Here is a 13,901-nt window from a genome sequence, read left to right on the forward strand (position 1 = left end):
GCTTGTCGACACTGGCAGTTATATTCATAATCCGACTATGGGCTTGGATGTCACCAATCCACGCTTTGCGTCATGTCTTTCGGGATATATGAAGGACTCCTGCCATCCGCTCTTGATTATATATGTCTTGCGCGATGAGAGATCATGACCCACAGTCGACTGATTGGAACCCGAAGGGAAACGGAAACATTTTCGAACTCTACCGAGCACAACGTACCCAGGGCCTCCTGTGCTCGATTTTCTATGAGATAACAATAGCTGTGCTTGGGTTCCGGTCGCTGTTGGCCTTGTTCTAATGAAGTGGAAATATTGCCCTGCATTTAATTACCTTACACATCACGACGAGACACATGTAAACAGAAAGAAGCACGGGCAGACCACGCTCGCCAATACAGCAGTGTCACCCAATGGGATTTTCTTCTTGCTATTTACAAAATATGGCGTTTTGCTGTTGCGGCCGATACTACGGTCGTCATCTTCATATCATAAAACATTATGGACAATACTATGCCCACGACAGAGCCATAACTTGACGCGAATGCAAGCTGGCTTCCGACCTTCCGAATCCCTCCACCAACATGAATCAAACCACACCCATGACGAAACCACGTGAGCCAAAGTCGCCTCGATCTTTACCATTTGACACAACGTGGTCCAGATATAGCGGCCCATGGGTTTTCACAGGTTCAGATGCTGCATGTTCAGCTCATCGGGACGAACATCACGTGACACATTCATCAACCGAAACCGAACCTAGCGAGAGCCTGAACACAACCGCGGACACCACGCGAGATCCGCGCTGCAAAAGTCATCCTACTACAGCAGTGTGACCTTGAATGAGCGGATGGAGAATCTCCCACTCGGGTAGTTGCGGGGGGTGGCCCTCCGGCCGGACACACCGATGGAGTGTGGAGCAGGCGCCCGCGGCCACCCATACATAGTGTGCTGCACCCAGACTTCCGGGAAGTGGCTGAGCCTAACACCGAAAAAGAAAGACTCAGCCACAGGCTTGAGCCAATGGAACTGTCACATGAGCGCACACCTAATCTTGGCAAGACCAGATGGTATTTTTGGTGTGGGAGGTGGTACCCAATCCAGAAAGAGTTTTCTCGAGACAGGATCTCCGGTGTTCCGCCGCCCTCTCCGAGGGTTTCTAAGCATCCAGCTCGCAACGAATTTTCTTGCCTATGCGGCTTTGTACATGCGACCGGCCTCAGCTAACGTCCCCCCTCCATACTCCCCTGGACCCCCCGGGTTCTATTGTGCATCACGCACGATGCGCAACTGCTGCATGCGTGGAACGGCAGGCCCGAAATTGCCTGACTCGAGCTGACGAAGGAACTGCTTGTCGCTGCCGAAGCCGACTAGGCCCTACGGTAGAGGCTACGCGTGGTGACCACGACTGAGGGAACAAAGTCACTGCCGCCCGATCTTGGATCTAGATCTGCAATGGAGCCTAGCACCGGAGGCCTAGGGCCAGCCTGGAAGACATACGATGACAGTCGCCTGAAGGACAGTTTACCCCGAGGCAAGGCCACCAGCCGGAGTCGTATAATAACACGCCAAGCCGCTGGCGCTTGGCAGCAGTCATCAAGACTTGCAATCACCTGATGGGAAAATCTTTGACTGCATGCGTAAAAACGAAGTCAATCGTCTGCATCCACGCCAGAGGCAGAGCGCTCGTTCTTTCCTTTCCTCTATGTCTGACCATTGACATCGAACGACAGGGCGAGGCAGGCAGCCTATCGCTCTCGTTCGGTGTTGACGAAACACGGGAGAAGCTAGGAAGGCAAAACACACACCCTCTTCCCCCGAAATCACCATGCATGCATGCAGGCTGTGTGGGAAAGACCGTTGTGCTCGTGGCCCCTGTGTAGCTGGACCGTCGAGAGTTTTCGGCTACTACAAAGGTGACGTTGCACCGCCGTTCAGAGGGGAAAGGGGAACATGTACATGTATGGACTTGTTGAGCCACAAACGCATGGCCAGATGTGGCGCGGCGGTGCACAGCTCACAGCGAGCAACAGCGCGACAGGGGCATTGGCTTCGGCCTCAGCGGGCCAGGCCTACGGGAGGCAGGCCGACCGTTCTGTAGGTCCCACTGAAATCTCGCCGGCTATTGGGGAGTCATCGTCGAAGGTACAGCCAAAGTGAATACGTCACCCCACATTGGGAGCAACCGCTCCCTACTCTTTTCGCTTCGTTCCTCGTTCCCACCCACGCCAGCTACGTTTTCCCAAGACCTGGCACAGCTGGCTCGCTGCCGTTCGGAGCAAAAACGAGTCCTAGTTTGCAGACACGGGAAGAGGGGCCATGCGCGAGTTCGACTCGCAAGCTGCGAAGCGTCACTCCGTAGGGCTGTTGCGAAAGAATGACTGTTAGTCACTGACCTTGTGACCAAATGCCGGCATGACCCAGACTTGCGTCCTCTCCCCCCCTCCCTCCATCTAGGCAGCCAGACTCGAGGCCGAGGCCGAGGCCTCAAAGAGCGCGAACATGGATAGGCACGGGAATACAAGTACGGGAATGAGAGTAAGGTCCGCTTGGGGGGTGCAGTGACGGAACCTGGAAGAGGGGGGTGGCCGATGGCCGAAGCAACAACGAGATTCCCCGACTTTCTTTCCATGTCATCATGGCCATGTCGGACTTAGGCTTTCGATCGATCACTACTGCATTGGTAAGTCGCTAAGGAATCTAGGTGATCTAGCTGGGTAAAGGCTCCAGGGGTACGTACCTCCGGGGCCTCCAGTCCTGCTGATGACTTGGCATTCTGACGGGTCTGAGATGGAAATGCGGTGATCCCTGTCGTCGTCCGCGCTTGCATGGGTTAATCGTCAGGGATCTCGGCGCCATTCATGTACGGTCTATGGACCCTGAAAAAATCACCCCACCCGGCCCTGCCCGCCTACTCGCATGTACAACCCACCCATCCCATATACCTGGACAATCTTCCAACTTTTCCTGACTTGTATTTAAGAAGCCGCCCCCCCGATCTTTGCCACCGTTCCTGACGCTTAAACCCAAAATCTCCAACAAAAGTCACAATATGCTATCATCCCGGCCTCTCACGGTCTCATCTTACCCTCGATTCCGACAACAGCAAGACGACCAGCCCCTCGACCTCGTCGACCCCCAGGACTTTGACTTTGACTTGTTCGCATCGGAAGACACTGCTCAGTCTCAGTCGCTCTACACACTCGCTCCCGACTTCACCCTCCCCTACAAAACTCCCGCGGCGGCGTCACCCATCGCCACTCCCCGGAGGCCTCGCACCACCGACTTCCTGGTGCTCCCCTCCTCATCGACACCTACCACGACAGTCGACGACACCCCCCTCAGCATCAACCACCCTCCTGAACTGATGCCGTCGGAATCATCGTGGGCCTCGGGCAACCAGTACACGTCCAGGCCCATCGGCCGCCTCCCCCATCAGCGTGAATCGTCGTTGTCTTCACTGGGCTCCGCCGGCCCTGCGTCCCCGTACAACCACAGCACGTCCAACCCGCAGATCGCCATTACCGACTCAGCAAATGACCACTACAACGATGTCCAGTCGCACGACGGAGGTGCTCAGTACTATCAGTTGAGCAAAGCCATGAGCGGTACACAGGAAGGTGGCTTGTACTCGGGCTACCACGCCTTTGGCGGAATGGACCACTCCGACATGGGGTACCCAGTTGCTATTGCAATGCAGCGTCCGCGGACAGACAAGTCATTGCTTCCAGCGCCGGAGTTTCCTATGCATTCAAGATCTCATCCGACTTCTGTGGCAAGTTCAACGGCGGGCGGTGATTCACCAGCCACACCCACGATGGGTGAACCTGACGACGACCGAAGACGACGAACTGGTAAGTGGTACGCGTGGCATTAGGGAGTGCACTCAAATACTCACACATCACCCACAGTTCTCCCGGAACCGCCCAAGCTAGACCGCACCATGACGGATATCTACAGCGATGAGCTCTACAGCCCCAGTTTCAACATTGTGTCAGCGTCTTCGCCCCAGAGCCAGCTGGCTGTATCACCCAACAACGATGTATTCGCACAGAGGCTGCAGGCAGCCAACAGCCAACACCTGAATGCCGTCCACTCTCCCACCTCAGTAGGGACAAGGGACAGGTCGCCCTTCCGTCACGGCTCCCCACTGGCTCCTGGTACTGTTCAAGAGATGACGAACAATATGCACGCACCACGACTCCGCTTTAACTCGGCACACAATATGCGCGAGCAAGATAACGCAGAACGCCAAGCCCAATTAGCTAGGCAACAGTTAGCGATGAAAGCCGAGCCAGATACGCCCAAGACCATCTCGCCAAAGGATGCTATGCTAGAGTTTCAGGGATGCGATGCGGATTCCAACTTCCCATCTCTATTTCCTCTATCAGATCCTACGGACTTCGGGGTTCCACAGCTACCATCGAACAATTCGGCGTCAAGTGAGCAATTGTCTGATTTCTCGAGACATCTTGCTGCGAATGGGCCTCCAGTCACATTCCCCTACATGGCGCAACATCTACCTGCAAGCGTACAAATTCCGCAGCACTATCCATTCATCGCTCATGCTCAGCAAGACCAGCAGGCAAATTCAGACGTCAGCCCTGCGGGATCTAGCTCAAGTAGCTCATCAGCCACGCCCGCGGCACTCCAAAAGCCCGCCGGTGCGGCTGCCGATGGCGGAACATACACCTGCACATATCACGGATGTACTCTGCGTTTCGAGACGCCCGTTTTGTTACAAAAGCACAAGAGGGAGGGACATCGCCAACCGCATGGATTGGGCATGCCGCCGAGACACATCGACACCAAATCTGAGCCTGCGGATGATGCTGCCAATCTTCTGAACAGTCAAGCTGGGCCGCACCGCTGCGACAGGATCAATCCTAGCACCGGGAAATCGTGCCACACCATATTTTCACGACCATACGACCTTACTCGGCACGAAGACACTATTCACAATGCTCGGAAGCAGAAAGTACGGTGCGATCTCTGCAGCGAGGAAAAGACGTTCAGCCGGGCCGACGCCTTGACAAGACACTACAGGGTGTGTCACCCTGATGTGGAGTTCCCTGGCAAATATCGCAGACGTGGAAACCACATTTGAATTTTCTGTCAGGATGGCTGCGGTAGATGCCAATCACTTCTGGGTTGGGAATCAATGGCCGGGGTAATGTGCTTCAGGGTCTTGACGACCGCGTTGTCATCCATTCTATGACATCATCAAAGGACCCTGAAAACTCACTTGGACCCACCAAATGACATCATGGCGCCATTTTCCGCTGAACCCTGCATGCGCCTTCTCCACTCGGATGGACGAGACCCGTTTCGACAGTCTCCGAGGGAGGATACCCCAGTTCATGAGCGAGCGGGGCGTTGGCACATATCATTGGGCATGGCCAATGTCCAGGTGCCATTGACGACATCTGTCTGTGCGACATGCCGATCTTGTCGGTGCACCAGCTCTTGGTAGACATGCTGTTGCATCATCAACGCTGTCCATTGATGCCCGCGCCCATCATTTATTACACTACATCAGTTATATGCAAACGAGTCCAGATGAGGCGCTTGCGCGATGCCCTGACGCCCCTATGCGTTATGACGTCGATTGGTGCCACATCTCTCCTACACCAATTGCTCGCGCCCGCAACGGTGCGACGAGATGGCGAATGAGACGATACTCTCCGTATCATCTGTCTCCGTACAGTTCAACGCAAAGATCACTTGTACTATATTCACTTGTCTCGCAACGAAAAGTACGAAAAAGGAGTGCTTAGCGCTCAACATAAGTCGCGGCGACACACTTGTCACAATGGTTGTACTCTGAGTTTGGGAGGTATAGATTAGGACATTGGTCCATTGCAAAAGCGACCTATGAGCGAGATTTTTAATGTTGCATGATACTATGATTTGAGAGATAGACGCCATATAATCAATTGCGAGTTGTGCACTACAAATTCATCTAGTGAATACTGCCTGATTCACGTTTGGACAAGTAACAGATACCCCCTAGATCTAAGGTATTGAGCAATGTGATGTGGGGGTTCCAGGCGTTCCCACAGTGTGTAACGGAATCCTTGGGATGTTTTCAGCTGCGGGTGGGACCGTGCAGAGCTGACGGAGACACCTCCTATGTGCACTTCGCAATCAATCGCCGTCAGTGCATTCCGCTCAATCCAATGCGATTAACTTGTGGCTAATCGGTAGAAGTCGGAAGCACGTCACCGTTGACTGCTGCTTGGGCGTCGATGAATCGGGGTGTGATGTCTGTCCACATTTGGAACTGTACAATATGAATCAGCAGGCTGTTGAAGGAAACCACAAGTCGCATTGTTCCCGTAGTCTTGGGGTCACTTACTTGATGCCATCCTTGCGCAGCGAGTACCTCGGCGCCAGGAATCGTACGCCAGCCCGCATCCTCAGCCAGGCGCATTGCCGCAGTATGACGCGGCTGGTATGCCATTTCCAGCAGCACACGGGTTCGCTCATCGCTCACAGGGCTTTTCAGCACAACCTCGAGTGTTTCGCGCAGCGATGGGTCCATGGGTTTGTCTGCAGGGATCGTGCTGATGACCACGGTGGGCGCTACAGCCAATGCGGAGGCCTCGGCAGGACCCCCGAGTGCTCGAAGGTCAAAGTCAGCCGGAAATGACGCTCGAATGGTCTCCAGGCTCTGCTCGTTGCGAGCCAGCATGTAGATAGGGTGGTAGCCATGAGACTTCAGAGCAAAGATAGCTGCTCTCGTTGTGCCACCCGAGCCAATCACCAGCGCAGAAGCTGTCGTTGTGCCTGCAGTCGATTCAGAAGCCACGCCGATGGACTCAAGGCAATGCACCATACCCCGCCAATCTGTGTTGTCGCCGAGAAGGCGGCGTTTCTGACTCCCATCAAGAGGGATTGGGATGATTGTGTTGACGGCACCGATAACCTTAGCTGATTCAGAGACTTGATCCAGAAGCGGCATTACATCCAGCTTGAGTGGAATGGTGACTGACGCGCCGCCAAAGTCAGGCTCGCGAATTACGGCCGCGACCTCATCCGCTTGGTCCGTCTCAACCAAACCGTACTTGTGGGGCAAGCCGGTCAGGTCGAACAGGGAGTTGTGAAGTGCGGGCGATCTGGATTTCGAGATGGGCTTGCCAAAGAGATAAAAGGACTGAGCATCGATGTTTCCGAGTAGGAATAATGCCCGGCGGATTTCAGCAGCAGACAGTTGACCGGGCGCCGCTTTGAAAGGGAGCGCTGGGTGGGATACGGGCGTGAGGAAGCCATTCAACACGCGACTGAGCTTACCAAGAGCACCCATGTTGAGAGCAATGATAGGCGTTGGATGAGATGCGAGCATGTCGGACTTGAACCTCGCCAAGTCATAATTGTCCTCCATCGACTGCGCCGTGCCGACCAGTTTAATTACACTGCCCCACTGCAGTGCGCGATTGTAGAAAGGGGTCCATGATCCATTCTTCCAGGAAAGCACACCTCGTGGATCGTGATGCGATGCGATGATCCGTGATCGACCTTTGAGATTTGTGACGGTCTGCAAGATATGCTCTGGCCATGTCATCTCTAGGTCGATGAATTCAACACCCATGCGGAGTGCAAGTATGTAAAGGCTGAGGGCTTGCGTGTGATCCTCATCTGGGAAACGACCGCCTTGAGACACAGTCCGTAGGGTAAAGATGATGGGCATCCCCGCAGCAGACCGTAAGGCTGACACTTGCCTCGCAACCGATTCCGGAGTTTGATCCTGCAACAGATCGACCCGAAGTTCGACAGCGTCTGAACCGACAACAACCTGCGGAATGACATCGACAGCAGAGTCGACACTAGGCACCGTTAGTGAAACAAAAAAGCTTTGTTCCTTGGCCGTCATCTTGGTGATCTTCGAACCATCACCGCAGATGGCATCTACAAAACATCTGAAGTCCAGCGGCGCGTCCCTGGAAGCCACGGAAGCAGCCGGATGTGGGCTAAAGTACTGAAAATTGCTGCACTCATCGTACAGTGGCTTCCTCCTGTAGTAGACATCTTCGATATCTTCGCGATAAGCTGGACGTGTTTTGTCTTGAAGCAGATAGTCAACCACCTGCTTCGTATCCCGGTGCACCAGCAGCACACAGCCGCCTTTCTCTCTATAGGCAATGAGGAGTTTTCGGGCCTCTGGCGATTCGACAATGCCGCCACCGCATGAAAAGACGTGACCGCTTGCCTGATTCTCCATAACGTCATGGAGCAATTGCAGCTCATCACGTCTGAAGCCTTCCCATCCCTTCGTGCCATGTATCATCTCGGGGATGGTCATGCCCGACCTTCGCTCAAGTTCTTCATCAAGATCGATGAAGGGTCGTTTCAACAACTTGGCCATCCACCTTCCAGTCGTGGTTTTGCCTGCACCTCGCATGCCGACGATGAAGACGGAGCGAGTCGTGTGATCCTGCTGATGGTGACCTTCGGCCCCAGGATGCTTGTCATCTCCGTTGAGGCGGAGGCCGAAGGATTGCGACAGAGTATCCCACCAACCCGGCCAGGTCTTCCCCGTGCATTCGCGTTCGAGTATCGTAACCGGGGCGTTGGCCACTGTAGACAGAACACTGAAACTCATGGCAACACGATGGTCATCATAGCAGAAAACTCCGGCATCGGGGGGGTTGAGAGTATCCAGAGGCTGTCCGGTCACAATGATACCATCGTCAAATTCGTCTGTAGCAATGCCAAATTTCCCCAACTGCTCTCGCATGGCTGCAATTCTGTTGCACTCCTTGACTCGCTGGTTGGCGATGCCACTAATCTTAGTGGTTCCGGCGGCTACCGCTGCCAATACACTCGCCGTCAGGAACGCATCAGTCATCGGTTCCATATCAACATGCGGTAGACCTAGCAATCCACCTGGAGCCGGTCCCGTGACTGTTGTTGATGTTGCGGTCTGCTGAACGGTGCAACCCATAGGCTGGAGTACATCAATCGCAAAGCGCGCGTCACCCTGTAGCGACGAGGATCCGATGTTGGGCACCGTGCATGTGGTGCCCGTGATGGCTGCAATTGCAAGTGGATAAGTTGCCGAGCTAGCGTCGCTCTCGATGGTGTATTCAGCAGGGTTTTTGTATGTTCCTTTGGGGATATGGTAGGTATTGGGGTCGGAGCTCGACCGTTCGGCCTGTACCCCAAAGGCTTTCATCATCGCCAGTGTCATATCGATGTAAGGCTGAGAAATTGGCTTGCCTCCCACAAGACGCAATGTCACAGGCTCCTTTGCGTATGGAGCAGCCATGAGAATTGATGACACATACTGAGACGATACAGTGGCCGCAAGTTCAATCACGCCGCCAGCAAACCCGCCGGCAGCATCGATACGGAGCGGCAGGCTCTTGCCTGGACCGAGGTAGTCAATGGAAACTCCGTTGCTTCGGAGCGCATCAACAAGAGGCCCAATGGGCCTTACCTGCATACGAGCGTTGCCTGTCAAGACGGTTGACGAGACGTCCGCAGGACTGCACAGAGCCACTACGGTGGTCAAGAATCGGGAGGCTGTTCCAGCGTTACCAAGGTAAAGAGGGTCGCTGCTGGCTCGGAGCTGGCCCCCTTTTCCTGTGAGGACCAGAACTTCGCCGGCATCTTCCCAAGCATATGAAGCTCCACCGAGCCGGGTGATGGCTGTAAGCATGAACTCGACATCGTCGGAGTGTAGAAGGTTCTTGATGCGGCATGTTCCCTCGCCAAGTGCGGCAAGGATGAGAGCTCGATTCGAAATGCTTTTGGACCCGGGAGGGGTCACCGTTGTAGCAAGGCTTGTTGGCACGCCAGGTGTGACCAAGGTAGAAGCTGACAACATGACCTTGATCGCAGCGTCTTCGACAGTGGTAGCTCTTGGCTCGTAGGTTTTCCCAATCGCTGAAAGCAGTACAATCTTCTTCTTCCTGCCGTCATTCTTCTTGTCCACCGCCATTTTTTGAAGAAGGATATCAACGGGGCATCTTTTGCCCGCTGTTAACTTGATCACCCTCTTGTCGCCGAGAGAGGTTGGTAGGCCATAACTTGAAATGCACTTCGCTAGCCGAGCGACAGCGCTTGGGCGCAAAACGCCAAGATACCGGGCCAATTCCGCTTCCTTAACCATGCCAATTGCAACCGCTTCGCCATGAAGCAGCTGTGGCGTGAGCAAAGCTTCGTAGGCATGGCCAATGGAGTGTCCGAAGTTGAGCAAGTTGCGAAGACCACCTTCTCGCTCGTCGCTAGATACTACCTCGGCCTTGACCCTAGCGGAACCCAAGACGATTCGCTTTAATATCTCGCGAATGGGCAACAGTCTTCCGGGCCCAGTGGGCTGGTTCACAGCAGCGACGATACTTGGAGCATTGGCTTCTAGTGCGGTGAACTCGTTCTCGTCCCATATAGCTGCTGTTTTTATGACCTCAGCCATGCCATTAATGAACTCTCTCGAGGGTAGCGTCTCGAGGAATGCAAGATCGATATAGATGCGGGAGGGTTGCCAGAAAGCTCCAACCAGATTTTTGCCCATGGGAGTGTCGATTGCGGTTTTGCCGCCGATGGAGGAGTCCACCATTGCGAGCAACGTCGTTGGGACCTGTACGAAGCGAATGCCTCTCATGAATGTAGCCGCAACATAGCCGAGCATGTCACCAATGACTCCACCACCCAATGCAATGATGACTGTATCTCTCGTACATTGTTGCGAAAGCATCCAGTCCTCGATATGCGCCTTTGATTGTCGCGATTTGGATATTTCACCAGGTGGAATAGCCAACGTCAGGAGACGAGGCCTGACGGTAGTGTCTGCAGCGCCGTCGAAGGCATGTTTGAAAGGAGGCACATAGGTGTCATACAAGTTTGTGTCCGTGACAAGAACGTAGGTCGACGATTTGACGTTGTCGAAGAGATCTTTCGTCACCCAATTGAGCCAAATGCCATGGTCGACGACAATATTATCCGTCCCCAGGATGGTGATTCGTGTCGGCTCTGTAGTGTTGCTACTCCTCATGGTCGGTTCTTCGCTCGGAGAGCCTGCCGAACTTAATTGAGGTGTAGAGGAAGGATCATGAGCTCAGTGACTGTCGAGGGGGAAGCTTTGGTAAGAGGCTGATGGTGGGGGAGGGTTGCGGTTAGGACATGACTCAATTCCAAAATTGGGATTCATTTGTGTCTCCGATAATCGGCGCTCACAAGTGTGGATATCGTGTACGTAGTTCCAGGCCAAAGTTTTACCCCCCCTGTCAAGTATCTTTTGGGCCCGTGCGGCCCTGGGCAGCTAGCAGGTACTTCCACCTATTTCTCGACGATGTGCTGGCTTGCTTAGAGAATGAAACAGGAAGCACGGCCCCTTTGAACTCCTACGGGTGCGGGCCACGCTTACAGGGGGCTCGGTACTTGTTATGGGTGTAAGAACTTACCTATCATACTACGTATGGCACTATGTAGTATGAAGGCATAGACGAAATTGAGCTTATATCGCTTTAAACCTCAAATTGATCTTGAAATCGACGAGCGCTCTACTAGCGGGTTAATTGCTTTCCTAATTGGGTCTAGCTTTCTTTATATACGTTATTTTCTATAAGCTATTAGGGTGGCTAGGGTCCTACTTCATTCTAATATAAACTATCTAGAGCCTCTTATTAAAAGCCTTATAATACCTACTATAATTAGGATAAATACTTATTTAAATAGGAGTTAGGGTCTTATAACTCTCCTAGTAGCTAAGATAAAAGCTAAACTATAATATTATATATTTTATTAGAGAGTAGAAGAATAATAGCTATAGAGTATTTAGCTCTTAGAGATAGCTTAATTTATATAATTCTTTAAATACTTTATCTATAATAATCTCTTATATTATATTATTTATCTTTTTAATAAAGAAGCTAAATATTCTATTATTATTTAGACTAAGTTTTTAATAATTATATATTATTTTAATTATATATTAATCTAATAGAAAGCTTCTTTTTAACTTTATAATTTATAATAATAAAAGTATTATTTAAGTAATTATTATTATCTATTAGGACTTTACTTAGGAATATATAAGAAATAATAAAGATAGTTAAATTCTCTCTAAACTAGTACTATATACTAATTACTTATATAGTTAATTTATAAAGGTATTAGGCTAAGGGCCTAGATTAGGGAAAGCAATTAGATCGGCGAATAATCGGTAAGCTATTATATGAACTTTAACTTATTAAGGCTATCGAGTATAGCCTTAACTTCTCTTTTTAAACTAGGGCTTATCGCCGAAATATCTACGATAATATAAATAGGGGTTAGGTTCCTAATATCTAACTCCTTATATTACCTCCCCTCTTAGAGGTCTAGTCCCTAGAACTCGTAATGCCTTCGCTAATACGTCTTAGTACTTTAATATATTACTTCTTAAGCCTTATTCCTTAATATAGCTATAATATAGAGCTAGGTTAGACGTATTATGGAAATTATAATAATAGTAATATTAGCGGTAGCTTAGAAATAAGTAATAATATAGAATAGTCCTTATTATTAATTTATAAGTAATAGTTTATTATATTTATCTTATAAGGTTCTCTCTATTATATTTATAATTCTCTTAGATCTCGCTATCTTTAGCTTCTTTTAATAATCGATATTCTTATAATTTATTATATTCTTATTTTATCTATTTAATCCTATATTTATCCTTAAATATCTTAATTATTCTATTTAATTATTATAATATTAGATATTATTTTTTATTTCGATAAAATGTATTTATATAATCCTTAATTAATTTAAGCTTATAATTATTAGCTTCTTAATATTAAGGCTAAGAACTTTTTATATAAATATTATTTTAGTAAATTTACTTTATAGCTAGATATTAAGTATATAATTAAACGTTCCGATATTAAATATATTATTTATAAGTTTAATAAAAACGTTTATTTTATTATAAATTTATTAAATCTTTTAATTATATTAATTAATAATTATAGATCTTTAAGCCCTTTTATAAAATTATTTAATTTATTTAATAAGAAGTCAATAATTAAATATATATTAATAAGGGTACGATTTTATATAATTATTTATTAAAATAATATATTTATTATCTCTCTTATTTTATTAAAATAATTAAATATTTTAAGAAAATATTAGAAATTATTATCGATTTAGTTAATAATAGCTATTTCTATAATATTATAAATTATATTTAAATTTTTAAGTTCTTTTTAATTAATTATATAATATCTATTTACTAAAATATCTTTAATATATTTATTATTATCTCTTTAATTTTATTAATCTATAAATTTCCTAGCCCTTTATTTTATATCTTTTCACTAATTAAGTCTTTTTTAATAAATTTAGCCTCTAAGCTATAAAGCCCTTAAAGAAGTTATTATTATTTATTAATTTAGATATATTATTTATTATTAAGAGGCTAATACCCTTAAGCTTACCCTATTCTATTTATATATCGATTTATATAATTATCCTTTAAATAATAAAGATATTATTAAATTAATTTATAATTACCCTAAACTTCCTATTAATTTTAAGCTTATTAATCTATTAATAGATACTTTTAATAATAATAATCCTATTTATTTACGCCTTTAAAGCGCTTATTACCTAAACTATACCCTTATTAATTAATTATCCTCTTATATCTCGAAGAATATTAATATTATTATAGCCTCTATTATAAATAAGAAAGAGAATATTATTATTAAGAAGGAAGTAATAATTATAAAGAAGAAAGAGATAGAAGAGCGTAAAATAGCGGAGAAGGCTATTAAATTTATAGCTATTAAGGAAAAGAAAGTAACTAATATTAAAGCTTATATCTATAAAGCTTAGGAGGAGCTCTATTATATTATTAATAGTTCTAAAGCTCTTAAGGAAGTATTAATAGCTCGAACTCTTACCTTAAGGCTGAA

At 48.3% G+C, this 13,901-nt stretch overlaps 2 protein-coding genes across 2 annotated transcripts; one reads left to right on the top strand and one right to left on the bottom strand.

Annotated features, from left to right (window-relative positions):
- Nucleotides 1–3,046: 3,046 nt before the first annotated feature.
- On the top strand, nt 3,047–5,945 carry VDAG_10037 (SILG protein; the record flags this gene model as incomplete). The annotated part of the gene is made up of 2 exons (XM_009655794.1): nt 3,047–3,848; nt 3,906–5,945. The coding sequence occupies 2 exons, from the start codon at nt 3,047–3,049 to the stop codon at nt 5,099–5,101; spliced, it is 1,998 nt and encodes a 665-aa protein (XP_009654089.1). The 3' UTR covers nt 5,102–5,945.
- A 245-nt stretch (nt 5,946–6,190) lies between these two features.
- On the bottom strand, nt 6,191–10,990 carry VDAG_10038 (pentafunctional AROM polypeptide; the record flags this gene model as incomplete). Its single annotated transcript, XM_009655795.1, has 2 exons — nt 6,191–6,277; nt 6,353–10,990. 2 exons carry the CDS (start codon nt 10,988–10,990, stop codon nt 6,191–6,193), a joined length of 4,725 nt encoding a protein of 1,574 aa, XP_009654090.1.
- Between the last annotated feature and the right edge of the window lie 2,911 nt (nt 10,991–13,901).

This window comes from Verticillium dahliae, genomic scaffold (assembly GCF_000150675.1).
Source record: "Verticillium dahliae VdLs.17 supercont1.30 genomic scaffold, whole genome shotgun sequence".
Lineage (NCBI taxonomy): Eukaryota > Fungi > Ascomycota > Sordariomycetes > Glomerellales > Plectosphaerellaceae > Verticillium > Verticillium dahliae.